The 25550-nt window shown below is 45.7% G+C and overlaps 2 protein-coding genes across 22 annotated transcripts; one reads left to right on the top strand and one right to left on the bottom strand.

Annotated features, from left to right (window-relative positions):
* Positions 1-7047: 7047 nt before the first annotated feature.
* On the bottom strand, positions 7048-18053 carry LOC136486920 (protein ALP1-like). Of its 21 annotated transcripts, none has more exons than XM_066484001.1 (5): positions 15818-18053; positions 14872-14966; positions 14133-14265; positions 13927-14032; positions 7048-8284 (listed from the first exon to the last, which is right to left on the bottom strand). In XM_066484001.1, exon 5 carries the CDS (start codon positions 8232-8234, stop codon positions 7248-7250), a length of 987 nt encoding a protein of 328 aa, XP_066340098.1. In that variant the 5' UTR covers positions 8235-8284; positions 13927-14032; positions 14133-14265; positions 14872-14966; positions 15818-18053; the 3' UTR covers positions 7048-7247. The 21 variants fall into 21 exon arrangements, with proteins under 21 accessions (XP_066340098.1, XP_066340095.1, XP_066340088.1 ...); XM_066483998.1 differs by having other exon boundaries at positions 14133-14966; positions 15818-15896; positions 16917-18053; XM_066483991.1 differs by having other exon boundaries at positions 14133-16781; positions 16917-17001; positions 17178-18053.
* A 2911-nt stretch (positions 18054-20964) lies between these two features.
* LOC136489182 (uncharacterized) lies at positions 20965-25289 on the top strand. Its single transcript, XM_066485895.1, has 9 exons — positions 20965-20973; positions 21334-21707; positions 21801-21972; positions 22050-22178; positions 22511-22703; positions 22784-22841; positions 23102-23206; positions 23685-23739; positions 24783-25289. The coding sequence occupies exons 1-4, from the start codon at positions 20965-20967 to the stop codon at positions 22158-22160; spliced, it is 666 nt and encodes a 221-aa protein (XP_066341992.1). The 3' UTR covers positions 22161-22178; positions 22511-22703; positions 22784-22841; positions 23102-23206; positions 23685-23739; positions 24783-25289.
* Positions 25290-25550: the final 261 nt, after the last annotated feature.

The following is a 25550-nucleotide window of genomic DNA, read 5'->3' as shown; positions in this document are numbered from 1 at the left end:
TCAGACGCTGCTGCAACAATTGGCTGGGTGTGTTGGCACATGGCGACATCACGGTGGATGGTGGGCCAATGTCTACACATGCACGGCATTGGTTAATCCGTCCAAGCTCATACGAGATGCGGCTACTGATTGAGGACAACTCATACACATTGAACAAGCTGGCCATCTAGCACGCCATCGAACAGTGGGTAACGGAGTACCTAGCCATCTAATACCTAAGGTGACGGCGTGCTGCAAACTGACGTAGAGCTGCAGTCGTGAGTTGCACATGCCGATCTCAAGATTGAGTAACGGAACTAGCCAAGGCCTGTGCCACCATCATCTGGATAGTATCAGCACAGCACTGCATGCAGTCATCAACTCCAGATAGTAACTGTATGCCAAGAACTTCTCGAATCGGCTATCAATCGACTGGGAGCCGATTGGATTGGCTGCTGGTTTACCATTGCCATAGCAGTCGTGTTTTTATTCTCTGACCGACGCCGGCATAACTATGCTAGGGGGGGCAGCTGATACATCAGGTAATGGAGTCATCTCACTTGGCAAACGCGACAGGGCCGGTTCAGGTAGAGCTGCTGCTAGCAAAGATACTTCAACGGTAGATGACCGTGTCCAACGTGGAGAGCTTGGATACGCCGGTGATGCTCTGAAAATACAATCGGCTATGAAGAGCCGATGCTGCACAACAGAAAAAAGAGGAATCCGATCTCAGTTTTTTTGCACAAGTCAGGTTTGCATGCTGCTATAGATAGCCGTTCTCAAGCTCATGGCAAAGGAGATAAGATTTATCGGCTAACTCCCAGTGAAGAAGAAGATCATCATGCAGAGGATAACGCACACCAATACTCATGCAGATGAGATCATCGGCCAATGTTCTGTAAAACTCACCGGCTGATTTTCTGCACAGCACACAAGCTTAGTTATGTACAGTTCGGTTTTGTGTTTCCGCATTCAGCAGAAAATAAAATGGCTGAGGAGGCTTCGACGGCAACAAGCATGGAGGCTGTACGTGCGTCGAACTTTGATTATCAACCATCGGCTCAGAAAGTCCAAGTGCATCACAGTCCTGGTTACCTGATGGCTACGTGATAAAGGAGGAAAAACATGTAGGACCAAGACAGAGTTCACTTCAGATAGGACATGCATTGCTGATAGCTTCATGCATCGGCTGATGAATGGCTTCAAGCAGCTAATTTTCCTAAGGGACAAAGGTGACCAAGAAAAAGAGAAGTTGTTTAGGGAAACATGCACATGTCCAGCAAAATTTGAAGGAACGTGGAGGAAGTGGAGCTAGTATAATAGGTCCTGCAGACAGATCGGTTTTCCTGATGATGCATCAGAAGTGGACACGCTACCGGCACATTTTGTGATTTCTGTACTCCAGCTGTTGCAACGATGCCACCAAGGATACTAACTGTTGTTTCACTGTCACCTAGAGAACATGAGTCTGCAGTTTCACCATCATCCTTGTTCGTGACCATGCGCGGGCCTGGGAGACTAGGGGGCCGGAGCCTAGATAGAGGCCCTACGTAAAAAACGGTTTGTAGCAACAGGACAAATTTGTAGGTGCGGTCTGGAAACCGTCCCTACAAATGCATGATTTGTAGAGACGGTATGGTAGGGGCGGCTGGCCGAACCGCCCCTACAAATGCTTATTAGCCGCCCCTAAAAAGCATATCTGACGTAGTGAGGAACTCGCATGCTGGCGACATCCATGACCATGGAGGAGATCTTCTGCGGCAACGAGTCGATCAAGCAGACGGTGTTCGAGAAGGTGCAGCTGGAGCTCAACCAGTTCGGCTTTGTTGTCTGCAACGCCAACGTATACCAGAAGATGCAGCAGCAGATATACAGAAGTCAGTAGGGATCAACCCAGTTGCACATGATTGCTAGAGCATCTGGCCAAGGCTGATTGTTTCTATTTCTGACAATAAATCAGGCCCAGGGCCGATTGCGTTTACTAAGCTTGGCGCGCATAAGTCTGTCACGATATTTGATTGGAAGGTTGTGCTTGTCATCTCGTGGAAAGCAATTGAAGGTTCTTCTGCTTGTACTTGCATCTATGGAAGAATACAAGCAGTAAAGGGAGAAGGATAAAGTCATCACTGATTTATCAAGCTACGTGCAGTCAAAGCCTTGGCTTATAGTGGCCAATTCCAAAATAAAAGAGGAAGTCACAAGGTTACTCATCGGCTCAGAATGGAAATGTCAGGACATTAAGCCAATGAGGCCCTTTATGTGGTGATCACGCATCAAGCCGATGTACTTATTGGAGTTAGATTAAGTTTTCCTCAATTGGCTATTGTGATAGGCTATTGCAGAACAACAGCGCGTCTGAGTAAAATTACAGCTGGTCAAGACCCCCAAGATACTGCAAGTCGCTGCAGATAGATACTTTCCTTACTGAAAAAAATGCACATTTACATGGGAAGCAAAATCTGCTACATCGTGCTCCTACCCAAGGCAAGATCAGATTAATTCGAATGAAGGAGTATATGAATACATGAAGACAGCCGACATCACTGGTGGAAAGTATATCGGCTATTTAAGAATATTATATTTAGTTCTCTATATAGCAGCACTGTAAGATGCAGCAGCCGATAAGCGCACTGGTGAAAGCATCATTATATTAAATTGGTCCCAAGTGGAGGCACTTATCGGCTCAGAATAGAGGAGCATACATGCAGATATGAGGTACATGCCCTTCTATGCTTGGCTCGTATATTATTCTTTAGTCCTTGCTTTTCCTATCACTTGTGAACAATCGATGGAAAGCATGTTATCTAAGGAGTTGATGAATGAGATATGATATGATGAAAGAAACCTTACTTTTTTTTGCAAAGGACTTGGAAAAATTTCTTACAAAAATTCAAAATCAATAGCTTGTCTCCTCAATGATATTGAATTTTCTACCAAGGCCATATATTAGTCTCATTAAAAACCTTCCACATAAGCTACTTGCCCTGTGTTGAGTTTTGTCATGTCTTGTTGACCCTTGTTGAGAGATTTATCATGCTCCCAAGATCAAGATCACATACACGCCACATATATGTGCTGCTTCTATACTGGAAGTACGCAATTTTTCATCCACCTCAAAATGTTCTGCTCCTACACTAGGAGAAGACAAAAATATGTTAGATTTTATTAGAATAAATGCTCCAAGTTCTTGATAATATTTCTCTCAAAAGTTTGTTATAAAGAGAGACATGGGTTATGCGAAAATATATAAAAGATGGATGCAAAAGTAGTCCAAAATAAATAAATAAATAAAAAGGAAAAAGAGAAAGATGAGAAAAGATAGCCCATGTTCTCGCAAAAATATTCCATAAGAGAAATATATTTCAAAGAGCATAGTAGAATTAGGTTAGCCACCAAATATTCCACGCACATGCACATCTTGATCTAAGAGTATAACATTTCTCTCTTTGGATCCAAGATTTGACCTTACAATATATGCAAGGTAAGTACGCTACATATTTTATCCCTACCTAAAACTCCACATAAGCTTTTTAGAAGTATGATAAGAAGAGACAAAACAATGTTTTGACGAGGAACTATACACATTGAGTGATCTGAGAGAATCATTTGAGGAGCAAAGCTATGTTTTAATTTGAAAATCTTTCAAAAACCCAAGTTTTCTGAGCAGGGTAAGCGAGGATGACTGGATTCTAATCCATTACATTCCTCAACCACCCAAGATGGTATGGTAGACACTTCAAAGTTCACATGTGTAGGTGAGGCTTCGAATAAAGTAATATTGCTGCCAATAACTTCCTCAGCTCCTTAGAAGATGACTATCGGCTAGAATACCTAAACGTTTATGCAGCATATTTCTATACTGCCGGTTAACTTGTATTGCTATGATCGAACTCGGGGGGCCAGCTTCTAATCGGCTAAAGCAGATGAACGGAGATATAGAGAAAGATCAATTTTGAAGTTATCAAGATCAAAAAGAAGATGGAGCCGATGCAGCTTTTAGTGATTGCGATCAAATATCATTGGCTGGGGAAAAGAAGACCATCGGATCAAAATAGTTCGAAGCACGAAAATTCTTACTTCGAACTAGGGGGGCCTGTGTTTACACCAAAATTTAGAAGAAGAGTCGCAGGGACTCGAAAGCTCCCAGGATCATGTCATCAAGGAATCAATTGCGTGCAGATCGGAACCAGCTGATTCGAATGCAACACTGGAATCGGCTTTCTTCAGGTAGCGCCAGCGGATGATGACAAAGGCTACGATCGGCGCCGGGACAAAGCATGTTGGACTCTACAAAAAGGGAAAAATTAGAGTCCAAGTTATCTTAAATTAGGAATGTTTTCTCTAATGACCAAAGATTGTGATGAGTCGTGCTTAGACAGGAGTCATGCGTAGGTCCCAGGTATAAATATCAAACCCCGGCTATTGTAAAAAAGACACAATCAATCCAATACAAGTTACTTACTTTTTTCGGCTCTGGCCACCCCTTAGGAGTAGAAATATAGTAGATCTCGGCGAGTTCTTCAATAAGTACGACTGCATCGATCCAATCGACCTCCAATGCTTGTCTGTAAGTACCGTCATAGCTTATACTTCTGTTCGTACGGCTGCATCGATCCGGTCGACCTCCACTGCGACTCTGGTATAAGCTAGTTATCGATTCTTGTCTAGTTCAAGTAAGGCTGCATCGATCCGATCGACCCCCACTGCTCAAACTAGATTAAGGTCAAGTTATCGACTCTATCTAAGGGTGGCGTTCCTTCAGATAGATTCATTAAGTTACCGATATTGGTTATTGCCTCCATTATTTATTTAATTACAGCAATATCACTTCGCCCAATTGGGATTGATCTAGATCGGCCTTATATCTTGTTTAACCCATCGTTTGTTAATCTAAACCGATCTAATCTGCATTTTAAACGATGAGTTATGTTTTATCGGCTGTTTTATGTCAATCTTGATCGTACATAGCGTGCGGTTAAGGCATGTTTGATTTTGAGTAGATCTATTGGCTAGCAAAAACCGTTCCATGACCCGTTATCATGGCCTGTGTGATTCTGCCTCACACCCCACTGTTAGCACCGTAAAGTGGGGATAGTTATTTGATAGATCTGTTCCTAAGAGGACATGACCTTAATTGTGCGCTATGCTTGAATCAGCTGTTTTAGCCCATATCGAGCGCTTTCACGAACAATTCACGTCACGAGACCGTTGAAGTAGGAGTATGTTGAAAGATGTGTTAGCCCCATGATCTTATTATTGCATTACGGCCTGCATGATTCTGCCTCATGCCCCACTGATATTAGTAATAAGTTAGGATCGTCAAATCTATTGTTATTTCTACGGCCTGCATGATTCTGCCTCATGCCCCACTGGTCATAGCGATCGACGAGATCTAATATGTTCATTAGATTTATCTTTATTAAATGGTTAAATGATGATGAGTTGTTTCATTTATACAAAAGGGATTCAGTTACTTACAGTCATTGGCTTAGCATAAACTAATCATTGTTGACATCATTTTGCCATTAACTAATATTTGTCTAAATAATGATATTCATCCTGAATGATAACCGATTCTTCTTACACAACCCCACGAGCTATAATTGATTTATTCTTATGAATATGCTGGAATTGACTATTTAGTCGATCTCCTTTCATATCGGCTCTCAGAGCCGCACATTCGGGACTGTTTGGCAACACCTTCACGTTCCACCCTAAATTACTGATAAATTTTCTCTCATTGTCAATTACAGGGTCAAATTGGTTGGCATGTGTCGGGAGGAGTGTGCAGGATCGACCATCCCTACGCTGAAGCTAGGCAGATCTCCAGCTCCATCGAGCGGACCCTTCCGGCTTGCTCGTGTGCCCTCGGCACGGGGCAAAATTTCGTGCCGACACCGACTATCCACGTGGGCGACACATGGGAGCCGAGATGAGCGGCTGTAGACAAAGCATGCCCTGACCTGCAGCACATCCCCGTCCGCCAGCACCTCGGCGCGCCGCGTACCTCGTCTGCCATCCCTCGGCGCCCCCCGGCCAAACAACATAAAACACTTGCAACATGAATGCAACATAAGACTGAAAACAGATGAAACATTTGGAGTATGCTCTTGCAACGTGTGTGTGAAACACATGAAACATCCAAAATAAAAACACTTGTAACTTGCAACATAAAACAACCTGCTACAACATAAGTTGCAACATGCCTCTGAAACACTTGTAACATGTGCAACATCCCGCGATCTACTTTTGCAACATCAAGATGAAGCAATTGCAATATATAGTTGAAATGCCTGAAACATTTAAAACATACATATGCAACATAGTGGAGGGGAAGGCTGGACCGGTCGATTCTGGCCGTCGGGGTGGGAGCCGGCGGTGAGCCGCGGCGCGCGAACACCACTAGCACCACCCGCACTCGTGGGTGCCCTTGGCTGAGTCGGAGAAGACCTAAGGCGCCACTGCACATGCGCCCCAATGGCCATGGCGGGGTTAGCGACACGCGCGACGGCGAGGGGAGACGGACGGCGAGGGGACGGATGCACGGCGAGGGAGCAAGCGGCACAGGTGACTGGGACGAGTGTGCGGCGCAGCCGGCGATGGGGCGATGGGGGGAAGGGCACGACGCGGCAGCCGACGAGCGCGCGCGCGGTGGGGCAAGGGGAGCGGACGAATGAGCGGCTATGCTGCGGCGCGGGCGTCGAGCTGATAAGGATGAGCGAGTGGGGATTCGTTTTTCTGTTTCTGAGAGATGGGGCCCGCTCAAGCCGTGTCCGGACGGGAGTCACGGACGGACGACCGTGGCATATCATTATCGTTTTATTATGTACGTCAAGAGAAACTTGTGATTTATGGCTAGAAATCTCCATTGAGTCATTAGCAGAATTAAATTAATCCTACTTCATTGGGGTTTCTTTAAGTGCAGCAAATGTGAATCACTTGCACCTTCTACAGATTTTGTAGAAACTAATAGAGCTCTAGATGTTTCAAAAAAGATCAAGCATCTAATACACTCATGATCGTAATTATAAAAAACAATAATGAAATTTTTAGGACCGCCAAGGCACAAACACGATAAACCAAAAGGAGCCAGATTGATTTGACAAGTTTGCAACAGCTTTTAAGAGAGTTACAGTAAGTATGATCCGTTGCCCTCGACTACCTCATTTACAGCTCTACAAAACTGAACATAAAAAAGGATTTAGAGCTGCCTGAAACAGATGAAAATAGCACTCTTCTCGATCATTCCTAAACTTTCCTCCTCTTGGTCACCTGCTGATCAGGTGTTCGGACAGTTTGTCCCTCACCTTGATTCCATTCTCATCGGCTAACTGGCACACCTGCTGCCTATAATTAGCGTCATGGTCGTTCGACCATGCCCGTGCCTCATCCACGGATGTTTCTTGAAGGTCTATGACTATGTTGTGCAGCAAGCAGCAGACATGGATTATCCGGGGCAGCTTGTGCTTGTCCGGACGCCACATCTCCCCCTGCAGGAACTTCCATGTGTCCTTGAACTTGGCCAGTGTCCTTGGAGCGACTGTTCTCGCTGCAGAGTGCCTACTGTTGAACTCAGCACTGGACTCTGTGAGGTCCTTCTCTTGGTATGGTGTGAGCAGCCAGGGAAGAAGAGGGTAGCCTGAGTCGCCGATCAAGTATTCCCCAATCTCTGATCCATCTGATATCTTCAACTTGCTGCCATTCAGCCGCTCACCTTTCTCGCAGAGCTTGAAAAGGCCAGAGCTGTGCAAAATGCTCGACTCTTTCATGCTACCAGGCCACCCAGTCACTATGTCTGTGAACCTCGTATCCAGATCAACAACAGCTTGCAATACCATGCTGTAATTCTTCTCCTGATCAAGCCAGACCTTGCAGTTCGGTTCAGCTGATGAAAGGCACATTGTGATGTGTGTTGTATCCACAACGCCGCAGCAGTTTGGCAGACCATGGATCTTCTCAAACTTGGACTTGATCTTCTCCATTTCACTAGAGTCTGGCCAGCGCAAGTGGTGGCTCGCTCGCTCCTCCATAGCCTCAATGAATCGCCAAGTAATCAGCGACACGGTTGAGTGGTTCACTCCAACAGAGGATCCTACAGTCACCAGTGACCCACCAGAGTTCAGCCTCCGCAGAGCAATGGCCACTCGATCTTCTAAACACAGCATTGTGCCATCAAGAAAGGTATAGCTGCTGGACCTCACCATCATTTCATCTTTCACCAGGTTGCAGACATAGTCGAAGGCTCTTCTTGGCATTTTAAATACAGACTCAAATCTCTGTGCATCCTCGATACAAGATAAGGTTCCTAAGAAGGAAACATAAGACTAGCTTTATTAAACTTGACAGCAAAGTATTTGCCTGGTACAGAACAAACTCCAATCTACATAATTTCCATCAATGATACGGTAACCAGTGATCTTTATGAACATGCCAAAGTGCACCAATTAGGAAAGTCATAATAATCAGGAAATTAGGCATAATACACCTATAAGTCGTAATTGCTAAGTAAGTTATGTCGACTAGGCACCAAAAGGAAACAGTAATATTGAAACTGCATCAGTTATTTATGTGACATCTATAAATAAAAAATTGTTTCTTTTAAGTACTTGTTTGAAGTTATGCTTGGTAAAACTGGGACAAAATAAAGTTAGCTTACGAATAATAGTTCAGAAATAAGTTTGGGTTGATCTTGTTTAATTAGATGGTCATCTCCCTTCCTCAAAGATTCTCAGAAAGAGCACTACCCTATACGTACAACTTCCATCATGCTTGTTTCTGCAGTTCTGCTTCAGCAAATTAGGATTTGAGAAGTCCTTCAACTTCTGAGAAATTAATTGCAACAAAAATAAATGAAGTTCAATGTACTGTGCAAAATAGAATGGTTGATACAGGTGCTGCTACAAGGCTGAATGACATGGCAAACTCAATCACAAAGCTAGTACCCCGTGCTTATAAAGCAAGAAAATAGCTATCATATCTGTAGGCCATAGCTATCAGTCCTATGGACTAATGAAGACCATTGCCATAGTCAAACAACCACAGGACTGAAGGAGCGTTAATTTCAGACCACCTGCAATGCAATTCAGACCATCAAATGAAAACTGAACTTTTCGATCCTGCCAGCTTAATAATCAGAGCAGAGATAAAGAACTCAGTGCTCAGTTTTTGGGAACCTAATCCAATTCGAGAATGGAATCACACCTAAAACTGGAATGTTCACTGTTCACACCAAAAACCGAACACGACGACAGACACTTTCCCACTCCTCAATCCGGCCAGCGGCATTGCTCCAACTCCAGCATTGCCACCACACTACGCCTACTCATCCCAACCACGATCGACAAACACGCAAGACTACCGGCGCAATTCCTCCCTGACGCGACACAGTTCTACCAATCGCCGCCCGACTGTCGGTAGCAACCACCGCGCAATCCGCACCAAATCCTAACGGACACAGACGCACGGCCACCAGATAGCACCACAGACAGCCAGAGGCGGACAGGGAAGGGATACGCACCTGACATCCGCCTGCAGAAGGCGTCCCACCAGTCGCCGGGCGGGCCACCCACGACGGCGGCCGCCTTCTTTTCCGCCGCCGCCATCCGGCGGCGCCTGGCCCCGCGCCCGCGCACCGGTGGCATGGCGCGCGCGTGACAAGGAATCGGGAGGAGCGAGCCGGAGGCGCCCGCGCGTGCACCGGACGAAAATCAAGAAGTAGCCCGGGCGGGCATGGACGGCTCGGCGCGCCCGCGGTGGCGTGGGGGTGGGGGACTCGGCGGCAGGCGGAGGATGCAGGGCATGGGGAGTGCCGCTGGGAGGATAGACGTCGGCGCGCGTGCCTCCGACGCGGCTCGGGATGTTTGAGGTGCGGAGGGGAGGGAAGAAGCGAGAAGCGAGCAGCGACGGCGAAGGGGCGGAGCCGCGGAGGAGGAGCACGGCGAGGTGGAGAGGGAAAAGGGAGGAGCCTCTTTCTTGGGCACACGCACAACAGAGCACGAGTATGTATTTGTGCCTGCTACACGTAGAAAGTGGTGTATTTGTGGCCCCATTGTGTACAAAAGTGGAAAAACAACGTGCGTGATACACATACTGAGGTGTCTTTTTATACTACTACTACAGTGCTGCTGAGTAGAACTACCTGCATATGTATATACATGTGTAGATGTACGTATGGTTACATGTACATGTTCATGTGTTTATTTGTAGGGCGTCCGTTCGCCGGGACACCCCGTCCTGGGCCTGCCGGCCAGCCCAACAGCGTGTCCCATTTTTCTAGCGCCGGCCAGATAAGGAAATGAGATGAGAGGTCCCTTCTGCTGCGCCAGCCAGATAAGGAAATGAGATGAGAAACATCCCCTGTTCTGCTCCGTCGTCGACGATCACCGTCCGTCCATCGTCCACCGCTCGAGCCCCCATGCCCACCGGACCTCCCTTGCCGCTACTCATGCTTCATCGCCTGCCCCGCCTAACGGCGCGGTCTCCGGCGTGCCCACGCATGGAGACCGCTTCCTCCGTCGTCAGCTGGCCACCAAGGCCGCAGTGCGCGCTCGCCCGACGATGCCGATAGGCACCGCCGGCACAAGGAACACCGGACCCTGGTGCGGAAGCCCTCCGGACTCGCCTCCTGCTTCGGCTGTGGCACCCCGTTGTAGACGGCGGAAGAGGAGGTCGCACCGAGATACGTCACATGTTGTAAGAGTATTTTTCAAGTGTTTCAGATGTTTCAGAGGTATGTTGCAAGTGTTTCGTTTAGATATTATAAAAGTAGATCGAGATGTTGCATATGTTGCAATGATATACATGTATGTTGCAGACGTCTGTTACAATGTTTCATCTGTTTTTTCATACGTATGTTGCAAGTGTGTTTATCTGGATGTTGTATATGTTTCACACATACAAGGTTTTTATTTTCGGAAATTAAAATTTATCGAGGGTCACAGATAAATATGATAAACAGGATATATCAGAAATATCGGACCAAATTCAAATTAAATTTAATTTGAATTTAAGCGAATTTAAATAAATTTAAACAAAATTTGTACGAAAAAGATAAATATTTTCTTATCGGCATATAAGGATAAAAATGATATATCGGAAATATCTGGAGATTTCGGCCGAAAAAGGAAACCATGCACACATATGTTATAAGTGTTTTATCTGGATGTTGCATATGTTTGCAATGGTTTTCAAGTGTTTTCAGATGTTTTTGCAAGTGTTTTCAGACACATGTTTCAAGTGTTTCATCTGTCTTTCATATGAATGTTGCAAATGTTGCATCTGGATATTTTAAAAGTAGATCGGTGTTGCACATGTTGCAATATAACTCGCCTGCTACAACTGCTAGAGGGGCACGAGGGGTCAGGCAGGGGAGCAGACGCCGCGTGGGGTCAGGCGGGCTCAGACGCCGCTTGGGGTTGGGCGGTAGGCAGAGTGCAGGCGCGGGCGCCCATCCAGACGTCCGGGTGCTGGCATTGCCGTTGCCGCAATGATAAAAGGCGCCAAAATGACGGAATGGTTATATAACACTAGTAACCATTATATATAATACTAGCTCGATGGCGCGCGCTCCGCTGCGTGGGCGACAGCTGGAGCGCACACAGCGCGGAAGCGCCAACAGTAAACAGGGTTGTAAGTGTATGAACATTGTTGAGGATTATATTACTCCTTGTCAAACTCCCATCTTTATTGTAATAAAATACAAACGAACATTTGGCGCTACATTTATTTCATTGGAAGAATAATGAGTAAGGACTAAGGTACATGTCATACAGCAAAAGGAAACAACAGTAACCAATACTATTAGCTAACGGCGTTCTCCCTGCCTCCTGATCTCTGCTGGGCTGAATAGAAAATATGCAAACATACCCAAAACAGACAAAAAATTGACAGTTCCATGGCAACAACTCAAACATTGAAATAAATGGTTATGGGGAACTTCCATGGCGCTGGTAATGAATTTCTTTTGTAAATATCACTCAAAGATTGACACTAAGGCACTGAACTATCTTTTTCATAAGCAGCAAAGTTCGGCTAGGCGGCGACTACTCGGCGACTACGCGCGCCTAGTCGCTGGGCGAAGCCCGTCGCCGCGACTAGGGGCATAGTCGCGCATCGCGGCGCTAGGAGCTGCCGCCGGCCGGGCTAGGCGCTGCTGGGGCGGGCTCACGCGAGTGCGGGAGCGCCTGGGCGAACGCGGACAGCCGGCGGTCGCCGGCACACGGGGCGGCGCACAGGCAGGGGGGGCGACGCAGGGTTGCTCGCGCTCGCCCAGGACTGGGTGGGACGGCACGCACGCTGGAGGTGCCGGCAGCGGCACGAGAGGCTCGGTGGTGAACAGCGGCGGCGAGAGGGCGAGGCGACCCGGTGAGGAGCGGGGGAGTCCGCCGAGGACGCATGGTGGGGGATTTTTCTTTCTTTTCTCTTTGCTATTCTATCGGAGGGAGGTGGGATGGATGAGGGTGACATCCGAGAGTACTGGCCCTCTTTTTATAGTTAAAATGTGGTTGCAGGAGCTAGGAACATGCAAGAGTAAACCAGCTAGGAATTAGATATGTCTACTGGCCCTCTTTTTATACTTACTGTGAGTCTGTGACTCATATATAGTAGTTATATACATATATATAGTTATATACATAATATATATATAATTTATGGCTATATTGCCAAAACGCCTAGGAAAACACCTAAGAGCGCCTAGGACCGAGTACTCCCGACTAGGCGCTAGGCAATGGGTCAGCGCCTAGATTCCGCCTAGCGCCTAGCTGAACATTGATAAGCAGTAAACCATCTTGTGAAACATGGAAAAATATTTGTTGATGGAATCTGCTAGACATAAGAACCGGAAGATGGCTTCCCTTGGACATTGAGGATTGGCATGAATAACCAGAGACCTTAGGAAGTTAGGATCTAAGTATGAGTGCAACATTGACCAACCTCTTAGACTCTGAAGCACCTAGAGAATGCCATTGTTTTGACTGAAATAGTTTCTAACACCTTATATATAGTAAATTAAGTGAGGTTATGTGGCTCTTAGAATGTTTGGTTATGAACATTTTTTAACACACCAAGCAATAGTTAAGACAGAATATCTGTACATAAAAAGGTTCATACCATGCACACCACAGGAATATAGAGAAAATTGGTCAAAGCAGCCAAAATGACAAAGGGAAATAAAAAAGGTTCCTCTTTGATAGGTAGAAAACCCGTGAAGGATTAAAATTGACACCTCAAACAACTATCATGATTATCATCCCAAAGAAACTATTATCGGTCAGTACTCAGTAGTCAAGCTCCTTGTGCGTTTGTTTCCATGAGCATTAGCCACAAGCTAAAAAAAGAAGGTAAAATAACCTTTATTGCATATGCATCCACTGATCCTGTGGTCCAAGACCCTTTTTCCAAAGGTAGGGCCTCAGGTAATGTGCAAATTTATAGGCTAGATGACATCTTATTTACATCATAGCCGAGAAATGGTATCCTCATTTTTGCTGTGAAGATAGTAAACAGGGACTGATATATACGATGGCTAAAACATTTCGAGGAGCCATCACAGAAATGGTCATAGAATACTTTTCAGAAACCACCTATATTTTAGGTAACACAACTCTTTTGATGTAAGATAAGCGAGGTAAGCATACTAAAACCTGCATATTAAAACCTTGTTTGAAGACCAAAATTGCACTTTTTTCTTGAGAGCATGATTGCACTGTATCACTTTTATAGAACATGTGTGTAAAGCCTGAACAGTGCTAATAGGCAGTCGAAGCAAAGCCTTTATCATAGAGGAAGAATAAAACACACCACAGTTTAATGTTCATCTAAACTGGTCTATGCCATTTACAATCTACCAAGAAACCAACTGTGTTAACTACTCGTGCATTTTGCTTCCAGTTTAGACAACTGTTTTGCCTAAAAAAGAGGCATTAGATATAGTACATTAGGGCGTACCCGGTGCAGAGAGCTCCCGCTCCGTACGGGGTCTGAGGAAGGGTGTCAGTGGCAAGCCTTACCCTCGTCTGTGCAATGCGAGGAGACCGCGAGTCGAACCCGGGACCTATCAGATATAGTACATTAACCAAATTAAATGGCACATTGGAGAAAGAGTCAAACCTGACGTTAACTACTGGAACCCCGTGGTTCATTATTGTGCTTACACATTAGGCTACCCTGCTCCGAAAGCTCCACGGGTTGTTAGCGGTGTCTCAGATTGATATCCTGTGAAGAACAACTGATACATTTAGCCAGGGATAGGAAACACAAGGTGCTGGATTTGCCTACCGTGGATTCCTGAAAATCAAACAAAAGATAAATAAGAAAAATAGGCTTCGATGTGTGAATACTTAGTAGAAACCCTGAGTTAGACATTCATATGATTTTGTAACAGTTTGAGAGCTGAAGGCCAACACAAAAGGAGGCCAGTTTATTACAACAGCGTGTTGCAGGATATGGAGATTGCCAATTCAGCTAATGTTATGATGCATGAGGGTCAAATCAAAACCAATCCATGTGACTCATGGTTACGGCAAAAGAATTTGCCATTGGACAGTACATGTATGAAAGAATGCAACCATTTAGTTCGTGGACTATTTTATGCTGTTGCAAACCATGTAAGGCAAAGGACAGTATCGTACTGAAGAACTGAGGAAAATAGGAAACAAAAAGGTAGCAGCAAGGTACCTGGAAGTATTAAGAAATCCAACTGTAACACAATATGGCTAGAGTCAATAGTTCTGTTGAACTGAAAGAAATTTGATAATACCTAAACGAAAAGACTACTTGGACACTTGAGAGTGAGGAAGTAACGTAGCACAACAGAGGGTAGCTGCAGAACTTGGGCTTCCCACTAAGTTCCTGTACACAGACGATTTGCTAGCTGAAGGTGCTTGTTTTTACCTTTACTTTCTTCTTAGAGACACATAGATGTGCAGTTGAATCCATCAAGCATGAACACATGGGAGGATGTGCCCTACTCCCCTTGACCCAAAAACCTCAGAAGAGCAAAAAAGAATAAAGAGAAATAGTTACCAACCTGACCCTTTTTTATATCACAAAGTAATAACCTTTAAAAGCAATAAAGAATGGCCTATTTATATCTATCTTAGTTAAAGAACACACAACTGAAGCACATTTGGCAATTCTTTACCAAAGGTGGGCAGCTTCTTTCATTCTATAAGCCATGAGAGCGTACTGTAACTGGCACAAATCAGAGGTGGGCTACGTAAAGCACTAAATCACGAACAATTAGCAACCTGGAACGTGCCATCAGAATCATTCATAAATCATATAAATATGCGGAAAGTAGAAAGAAGCATGAGACAATGCCCTTCTATTGCACTATCGATTAAGAGTTAGGACAATAAGTAATTTATAAAAATGGAGATAAGTCAGTGGGAGCCATAGAAATAAATAAAATAGCATCATTTGATTTGATCGTCTGTAGTGAGTTAGCCACAGCATGCAATGGACAAACACCATCCTTTGCAAAAATCCAAGCAGTCAGCACAGACAAAAAAGAATATAAAATAGGAGGTGAGGGGTGTAGTGGAAGCCCTAAAGGAAATTGCATTTGATAGAACTCATTGTATAAAGCATTAAACCATGAACAATTAGCAACTTGAAGTCTGTCATCTGAAGCTCTCAACCATGAATAAAGAAATCATATAAATATGTACGAAGCTGAAAGAAGCATGAGAGGATGTTCTTTCTATTTCAGCATGAATTAGGAATTAGGAAAACTAAAAACGAATTTGGAAAAGAAGGGAAGCAATAGCCTCAGAAATAAACAAAATGGAACATGAAACAGACAAATGCCATCCATTGTCACCAAACAGTAACTCACATGGGCAGTCCTGGACTCCTGGTTGGAGAATAGTCGCAGAGGCCTCCGCTGGCCTCCAATTTATTTGTGGCTGAGGGGTCTAATCACATAAGGTGTGATCACATACAGAAAAGAATATAAATATTAGGAGAGGGATTGTGCCAGGTCTTGAAAGAAATTGCATCCGACATAACTCAGGGAGGGGATGGTATATGTTAAATAAACAAATCAGTAGACAGTAGCACATATAGACCAAGGTTTTAAATCTCCGGCTAGCAGCTAGGAGATTGAGTTTTTCGTGCTAGAAATCTGAGGCGCTAATAGCGCTGTTTAGCCGGAGATTGCCGCGAAATATGTGTTCGTTTAGCGGCAGGCCGGTGGCTAAAGCGTTGCTGGGCCAAGGACAACCGGCCCAATATACCTCCAGGTCAAATGCCCAAAACCACGTAACCCTAGACTCCACTGCTGTACTCGCTCTCCAGCTCCAGAAAAGCGACGGCGTCGTCGGCTGTGGATCTAAGATGGTGGCGCGGCGCAGCTCTTCGGTCTTCCCCAAGCGCGGCTCCGAGGGGCAGCTTCGAGCGGAGGTGGCTGGCGCCGTCGGCGGCGGCGGCTGTGCCGGTGTCGGTTGTGGATTGGAGATGGTGGCACGGCGCGGCTCTTCTGGTCTTCCCCAAGCGCGGCTCCGAGGGGCAGCTTCGAGCAGAGGTGGCTGGTGCCGTCGGCGGCGGCGGCTGTGCCGGTGTCGGTTGTGGATTGGAGATGGTGGTGCGGCGCGGCTCTTCTGGTCTTCCCCAAGCGCGGCTTCAAGCGGATGCGGCCGGCGGGGGCTTCGAGCGGAGTGGCCGCTGGCGACCGCTTCGAGCAGAGGCAGCCGGCGGTGGCGGCTTTGAGCAGCGGCGGCAGCAGCTTGAATCGGCATGGAGGTAGCTACGAGTGACGATTTGGATTGGACTTGGTTCTACGTTTTTTTTCCTTTTTTTTTCTGCAAAAACAGCTAAATGGCTTAGCTACAGCTATATCCGGCTATAGCTAGGCTTAGCTGTTGAGGAGGATAACAGCTAAGAGGCTTAGCCGGAGATTTAAAACTTTGATATAGACACATGGAAATGCCCCGCACCTTCCAAGATCATCAGCCAATATTCCCATGCATCATGAGACGTCATTTTCATCACAGGCTTTAGAACAGCATCGATTTTCATCACCTGGACAGATGTCATTCGATAGTGTGACATTGCTATACGGCCCATCAGGAAAAAAGAAAAGTTTTCACATGCACATAGCACTCAAATCTTATGAATGATATCTAAGTTTTCTCCATGAATGAATAGAGCCATAGAGGTAGAACAGAAGGGAAACAAAAATGTTGCCCCATCTTAACTGAACAGATACGCCATTTTCATCAGAGGATTTATAACAGCATAGATTTTCATCACCTGGACAGATGTCACTCGATAGTGCGACATTGCTATACTGCCAATCAGGAAAAAAGAAAAGTTTTCACATGCACATAGCACTCAAATCTTATGAAAGATATCTAAGTTTTCTCCATGAATCAATAGAGCCATAGAGGTAGAACAGAAGAAAAACAAAAATGCTGCCATCTTAACTGAACAGATGTACCAGGACAACCATTGAAAGAAAAAGCACCTTGCAAGGCTGAAGATTAGGAGAGAAAGAGAGAACACCAGCAGTTCAGTGGAGGCATGGCCATGGCAGCCGGCAGTGGAAAGATCTGTTCCTTCAGAGAAGGGAAGGCGGCCGAATCAACGCGTTGGTCAGCGCAAGCTGCGGAGGCAACCGACCACATGCAACAGAGAAAAGGGGGACTGGGGGAGGAGGGAAGGCTACTGGCCGACGACCGGCACAACTGCGACTGCGACTACGACGATGCTTGAGCAGAGGATGAGAGGGAGAGTTTTACCGATCTAGCTCAGGATCTGCATATGGATACAGAAGAGGAGGAGGCCTGATGCAGGAGCGGAGCCCTGGAAGAGTCCGTACTTTCCCTCCTCCAGAACTCGAGGGTCGTGGTCGTGGTGGCGAAGCACCGCGCGACAACGGCGGCGGTTGGCCCGATGTCGATGCACGTAGGGCAGGCAGATCTGCCGCCGCCGCCTCAGCACGCACGAGGGCGGCGTGGGATGGGATCAGGGGAGGTGAGGGAGGGGATGACGACGGAGAGGGCGAGGTGCCGAGGATGGGGGCGACGACGGAGAGCACAAGGAGTCAAGGACGGAGACAAAAAGAACGAAGAGTCGAGGACGGAGAACAGTGGTGTTAGAGCCACCACACAGTCCATAGGATTAAAATATTCGCTATCAGGTAGATGGAATATTGTGAGATCAGTTTATAGGACAGTACATAACAAAAGGTATCCATAAATTTATAGACTACTATAAAAAATAAAAAATATTACTTTTTCTCACTCCTCCATCTCTCTTTCTTGATTTTGCACATGATTATAAAGAGAGAATTTTTTATCTTATAAAGAGAGAATTTTTTATCTCATATGAAACCCATCTTATGGACTACTAGTTAGTTGAAACATTGTGGAGACAATAATAGCTATAGTCTAATGACATAAAAGCTACCCATATGGACAACAATAGCTAGGGCTTGTTTCATTCGCCTAGCTACTAAATTTAGTAGTTTTTAGTCACTTTAGTAACTTTTTAACCAAACGCTATGATTAAAAGCTACTAAAAAGGCTTTAATTCTCTCTAGTAACTCTTGAGTTAATAAAAGTAACTAAACCGTTTAGTAGCAACTAAAGTTTAGCAGCTCGAATCAAACACTCCCTAACCCATGGCGCCCAAAATACGGTGTGCTAATTTACTGTTCAAGGATAATACTGTTTGGTGGGGGGAAAAGTGAACAGGACGAGCGGCCGATCTGTTTACCGCAGTCTGTGGAGCCCACGAAACAGTAAGAGCCTTTTCCCTGTGTACCATTAAAAAAGATGGCCTTTTCCTACAGGCCACTAAAAAGTTCGGACTTATCTAGGTACCATGACACTTTATTTCTTTGCCCCAAGCCATTCCGTCCATTTTCGCTGATAACGGTGTGTATCGACGAGGAGAAAAGACCAAAGTGCTCTCAATCTAGGGAGGATGAGTGAAATTGCCATTTGTCCTATGTGCCGCTCCTTGACCAAGCGTGCGTTTGAGCGCCAGGAAAAACGGAAGGCGAAGCAGTTCCTCAGCCCGCTGCTTTTCTAATCCCCATCTGACGATGATTACCCTGGTGTGTTGTTTAGTGTAATAATAATGCTCTCTTTCTTCCCTTTGCCCTGCTTCTTTTGCCGCCAACTCACGGCTCAGGTCTTACAGCTAGCTCCCAGCGCAGCCTTGTCCCTACCGTGTGTGTCTGCGTGCTCCTCGCGGGTCTCCTCCGGTCGATCCCCGGTCCAGTCAAACCTACCACCGTGATCGATCGATGGATCGATCTCCAGCGTGCAGTGCAGACTGTGCAGTCCACTAGTCCAGCGCTGTAATGCCATGCCGGCTGCCGGTGCCAGGCAACTGATCCGGTCCAGGCATGTAGACATGAGTTACAGTTGTCCACGTTGCGGCCACGCAAGGCAGAGAGGGCAGGGCAGCAGTGTGGGTGGACGCTGCTGGCCGGGCTGGCGCGCGGAGGCAAGAGAGAGCCGAGGCTAGGGAGATAGTGGTGCTGGAGAGATTCTCGCGGACGAGGGAGCATGTGCCCGGCCCCGGCCACTTGCTGTGTGCGCCACCACCGCGGGCGGACCAGTGGCTGGCCGGGTTCCCGCCCATCCTGATGCGCCCGGCGTCGGCGTGTCCCGGCCGCGCGGCGGAGGGGGGCCGTTGGGAGGCGAGGCGACGAGGTACGCGTACGTCAGGTACAACTCTCATGGATCTCAGGATCGATCTGGTCATGGTCATACACTGGCGGCGGCCTCTGCAGCTCTGCTCATGCGTGCTGTGCACACTGCATGCACTGGCAAGCATGCGATCGATGCTGTGCGCTGATGTCGGACCCGCCCCACACCGGACCGGACGTGACCGCGGTACGCGTGCAGGCATGAGACATGGTTAACGAACCAGGCGGCGGTGCTGCGGCTAGCGGGTGCGGGGCAGGCGCTTGCTATTTTTAGGAGGCTCTCTGGGCTCTGGTCGCTATAGCTTACCTTCAGATTTGCATCGATCGCTTTGGATATGATTGCTGTCTTGCTGATATATGATATTGCATGTCTACGCTCCTACTCGGTCAAAATAATGACACTGACCAATGCATTGGAAAGCGTAGAACAGATGGTGCAGTTGCACGCGCTGATGAGCTAGCTCGACGAGAGATTCACATCCACATGTATGTTTTGTCATAGGTTTGCTTGTATTCCAATTATATTAGAAGATATTTTTCCTCAAAAAAATATTAGAAGATATTTGTCTAAGTTACACCCATTGATTGTTGCAGGGGACGGATGATGATGTTGTGAACTGGTCACATGGAAAGGAGCCGTGGAAACTAGCAAGGGATCCTTATGACCCACTCTGGATCAAAGGGGGAGGTCACTGCAACCTGGAGCTGTACCCAGACTTCATCCGCCACCTATCCAGGTTCATCCGTGAGATGGAGAACATCACAACAAAGATCCGGCTCAAGAAGATCAGGTCGTCCCTGCAGCCCAGAAAGAAGGCCCACCACCGGGCGAACACCGCGACGACAACCTTCACCGCTAACTGCTGCTGCCGCATCCGAGTCCGCAAGCCGACCTGCCCCCTGTGGCTGCTGCAGCGGGCCGACGAACTGCTTCGCCTTCCGTTTTTCCTGGCGCTCAAAGGCTTGGTTAGGGAGTGGCACGCAGAGTAAACGGTAATTTCACTCATCCTTCCTAGATTGAGGGCACTTCGGTTTTTTCTCCTCGCCGTTACACACCGTTACCAGTGAAAATGGACGGAATGGCTTGGGGGGCAAAGAAATAAAGTGTCATGGCACTTAGGTAAGTCCGAACTTTTTAGTGGCATGTAGAAAAATGCCATCTTTTTTAATGATACACAGGGAAAAGGCTCAAACAGTAACACCGACACGCGTGCAGGCATGGTTGGAGAACAGTCACAGAGGCCCTCCTCGGTCTCCAATTTACTTGTGGTTGAGGGAGTATATTATATATATATTTATTGGGAATGTATCTTTCACATGACATGCGTCATGTTCGTTTGGATTTATTTGACTGATAAGCCATAATAGAAAGTATTATTGGCTGATTTGGTGTGAGAGAAAAGTATTATTTGTTGGCTGAAAAAGTACGACTTATAAACCAAAACCCATACAAATAGGGTGATGAGGTAGACAATAAAACGTGGGCGGAAAAAATACATAACATATTTATTATGTACGTGTGCTCATTTATCCAAGATACATTTAAAGAGAATAGAGCGTGTGGCCAAGAAGGGCGCACACGGTGTCCACGGTAGCAAAATTATTTTCACTCCTCGGATTCCTGATGAACGGTGCTCCTGTCTCCTCCCGAGCCACTCCGCAGCCAAATATATACTGGGTCCAAACCCTAGCTCTCTCTCGCGTCCGCATCCGTGCCTCCTCCCTCTCCCTCCTTTCTCGCGGTGGCGGCGCGGCTTCCAGGCGAGGCCGGGCACCTCGCCCTGGCGAGGCCGGCTCTCTCTCGCGTCCGCATCCGCGCCTCCTCCCTCTCCCTCCTTTCCCGCGGTGGCGGCGCGGCTTCCAGGCGAGGCCGGGCACGGCGCCCCGGCGAGGCCGCCCCTAGGCGCGGCCGCAACCCGGCGCGGCGGCGCCCCGCGTGGCGGCGGCCACAGCCGCGAGCACGCCCGGCTCCTCCCAATCCCTCCTCCCTCGGAGCTCCGGGCGCGGGTGTGAGGCGAGGGCGCTCCCCGGCGCGGCATGGTGGCGCGGCAGCCCCCCAGCGCAGGTTTCTTCTTCCTCTGGTGATTTTGGGCCGGATATTCATGGATCTGGTGCTTTTGCTTTGAGATTTCTTGATTCCGAATCTGGCTGTGTACAGCACGGCAGCCCCCGCGAGGAAGGCCCTCGGCGCGGCGGCCTCTGGTGCGGCGGCCCCGGTGCGCGTGGCCCCTGGTGCGGCCGCGGAAGACCCAACAACCATCCGTCACGGTCCGCTGGGGATTCTGTCCTTAACACATAGCAAGGACCCAAGCTTTACAAGCGCACAACCTGTACGTATTTGATTCTTGTTAATTTTTTTTGTGAATCTCGGAGCCGAGTCTAATTATTGCTTTGTGTTCTGTACTAGGCCTGCAATGTGACGGTTTCCTTCAGGGGTTTAGGGTTTCCCAGTAATTGCATTTTGATGTTGCTTTTGCTGTTAATTTTGTCAAGGTGTCCATATAGAATTGTAGAGTAATTAAAAAGGTGCTGCCAGGTATGCATCCTCTGTATATGATCTTTCAACTTTTGCTCTGATTCATTATTTATTTTGCTTCTAGGTTTCTAGCTCAAAGTTAACATTTCCTGAATTATGAAGCATTTGAAATGCCATCAGAGAGTTAATGTTCTGAAAAGGCAGCTTTTAATCATGCTAATAAAGTGTTCTGAAGAAACTGTGAATAGTTGGATAAAAATGCTAAATTTATTATGTTGTTAAATTCATGCTAGCTGTGTCATGTTACACCCCTAGACTACCATTTTACAAATGAAAATATTTCAATATTCCATTATACAAATATGATGTACTGAACTTGCATATTATTACAGGATGCTTGGCCTGTAATGGTTTTTGGACAATAATCATGTCTCTATAAATGAATAGATGAGATGTTGATCTCACCTATGTTGCTTGTACCAAAAGTTGGTTTGAGTGCACTGTGATATTAATCCAATCCAAGCAAGTTTGGTGATTCTGATCTTTGATTCAGGTGTGTCGCTAGGCAGGTTGGCGAGCGGCTAGGTGAGGTTGTGTCATAGTCCGTAGGTCAGGGCAGTGGCCGGACATTGGCTGTCCAATTAAAGTTTACATGGATGTTGCAGGCTGAGGCACAGAGAACCCTGACTTGAAGCTTCATCAAATCCATACAGAAACAATCAAGTTTAGTTCTCTACCTCTATTTATCTCAATCTAACCAAACACAATATCACAGGTGATTCATTTAGGAAAGAAAAATACTTTTGAAGTCATCTATATTTTGCTATGGAAATAAGATCACCTGGGATGCTTTTGGACATGTAGTATTACATCCGTCTAGCATGGTAGCATTGGTATTTCAAATCAGGAAAAAGTTACTCTTTACAACCTGCATTTATGTCTAGGCAAATGGCATGACAAGCCACTGATTTTGCAACCTTCAGGGGCAGTAGTAGCTGACTAGCTAGCAGCGAGGCGAGCGGCCCTGCCTGGAGCGTTCTGCAGAACAGCAATTGTACTTGTCTACTTGAGCATGGGTTGCTAGCAAGGTAATCATTACATGGAGCCACCTCAAAATCAGGGTGTTTTGATTTACTATCTTTAATTTCTGAACTATATCTTTGTATTGGCTTCTTTGATTCCTATTGTATGGCTGTCACAGTGATTATAACTTTTTTGTTTGGTATATGACTTCGCTTTTAGCTAATATATGAACTCTAGCACCGGGTAAATGTATAGCTTTTTCAAGAATTTTGATTGCTACAATGCTATGTTGTTGCACCAATTTTAATTTTAATTATGTGTAAAGTAGCAATTGTCTACAAACAGAGACTAAGCTGCTATGAAATAGTCGTGCTAAATGCTATTCATAACCATGAGAAAACATCTCCAACCCAAATATATGGATAATAGATGTCTTTATACTTGATGCAAAGATAGATATTTATATTTCTTTATTCCATTGCAAGAAGGCTTATAGTTTTGTAATTAGTGCAGGAGATAGTTATTAACTGCCATTTCGTGTAGGAAAGGTCTTCCTGAAGCAGTCCTGAAAGTGAGCTGCATGCAAGCTCTGGGCCAAGTATGTGTTCCTCTCTGTCTCTTTGCCAATATGATGCCAAGGCAGGAATGGATGGATTCTTTTTTTTTGATGTAAAATCATATATAAGTTTGGTTTTGCCTTCCAGTATGAAACTGAATTTGACATTGGTATCTGTGATTTATGTTGCCTGGTATTTGGGAAGGCCTAGAATTGAAACACAAATGATGTTCCTGGCAGTCCTTTTTTGTTGTCAACTACAGTCCAGTCGTCTGGTGATTATCACAAAAGAAGCAAATGGGTACTTGGGTAGCCGGTCTATAAAAGAACTTTCTGAATATATGATGAACTATGTAATTTTTGACACTGGATAATCTGTATATGCACATAAAAGAGTGCACATCCTTATATTAATTTTAAAACAATGGCAGGATTGAACTTGATAGTGGCTACTTAATGAATCATGGTTCAGAGTCATCATCATTTGAACGGGAAAAATGGAGGCGTCTTTTAACAGATGCGTGTGACTGATTTTGCGCAGGTAGTAAAAGATGAAAATAGTTTGTCCCAAGTTGATTCTCTACTTGCAGGAGGCCTTTCTCTAGCTGATGTATCAGCAAAACCCTGTACCGTGTATGACTGGGAGTCACCAAAATTATCTAGAATTTTATCAATCAATATTTTCTTCAAAAAGATGCAGGAAAAATTGTGTACCATGTCATTTATCCCTTTCTTTCCTAAATCTATGCCTGTACCAAAGGCTCCAACAACATCAAATTATGTTAAAATGCTACTTCGGCTGTCAACCATTGCATTGCCTTCACAAGCAGCAAGTCATGTGGGCTGTTTTACTGCATGGGTATATATATTTTATAGCTTACTGTTAATAACTGTCAAGTAGGTACTCCCAGTTAGTTGACAGCCATGTAACACTTGGATTGCAGAATGCTCATTGTGTGAGGCGTGCTCTACACTGCCTCTGCTCATGCATATGTCAACAGTAGAAGAATTATATTGTCCCTTACATAGAGTGGTTCAGCAACCTCTATATTACTTATATGTCATTGTTGATGTACTATTTACAGGTCATAGTTTGGAGGTCAGGAACGATGCAGGCAACAGAAAACATGTTGCAGGCACAGCTTCTGGCATGTTTCCACTGGATATTACAAAACTATTTTCATTAAGGTTGATCAGGAGAAGCTCATGGGCAGAAGCTACTTAGCTAACCCTGTGCTCCTATGACATATGCTAAGTATTGTGATTTATCTATCTGTAATATGGTATGTTCTGCCATCTTAGACGCTATGTCTCGTGGACTGAAAACTTCTCATGTGCTTTATTGCTCATGTAAAATATATGTAATATTTGAACATATCACATAAACTCGGCTTTGGCTATGTATAATATGCTATATGTTCCACCATCTCGGCCTAGCTATTATTCATGTCAGCTATGCTGAAACCTGTATTATTCATGTGTATTATGACATGTAAGATATTTGCAATAATATTCAATATCTATGCATCCAGTTTAGAGTTTTTGATTTGAGGACCAACCTTATATTCCTTACTCTATTGATCACATGTGTTCTGTCATTATCTATCTCAAGGTTCCATTTGACAAATAAAACTGCAAAAGTTATCATGGCCATAAACTCTTTTATGTAGCATCGTGTACAATCTGGACGCTTATCCACTTGAGGATTGCGTCCTATCTGTATGTATTATTGGCACATCCTATGTAGGATGAACTAATCTCTCGTGTCGAGTAACTGATGGCTAGATATCTTTCATTCTATTACTACAACGTTATGATCACATTTGTTCTTAGGTCCGTTCTGATTCAGTGAT

This window comes from Miscanthus floridulus, chromosome 10 (genome assembly GCF_019320115.1).
Source record: "Miscanthus floridulus cultivar M001 chromosome 10, ASM1932011v1, whole genome shotgun sequence".
Classification (NCBI taxonomy): domain Eukaryota; kingdom Viridiplantae; phylum Streptophyta; class Magnoliopsida; order Poales; family Poaceae; genus Miscanthus; species Miscanthus floridulus.
Note: the sequence above shows the minus strand (reverse complement) of the source record. Positions and strands in the feature narration are given on the sequence as shown.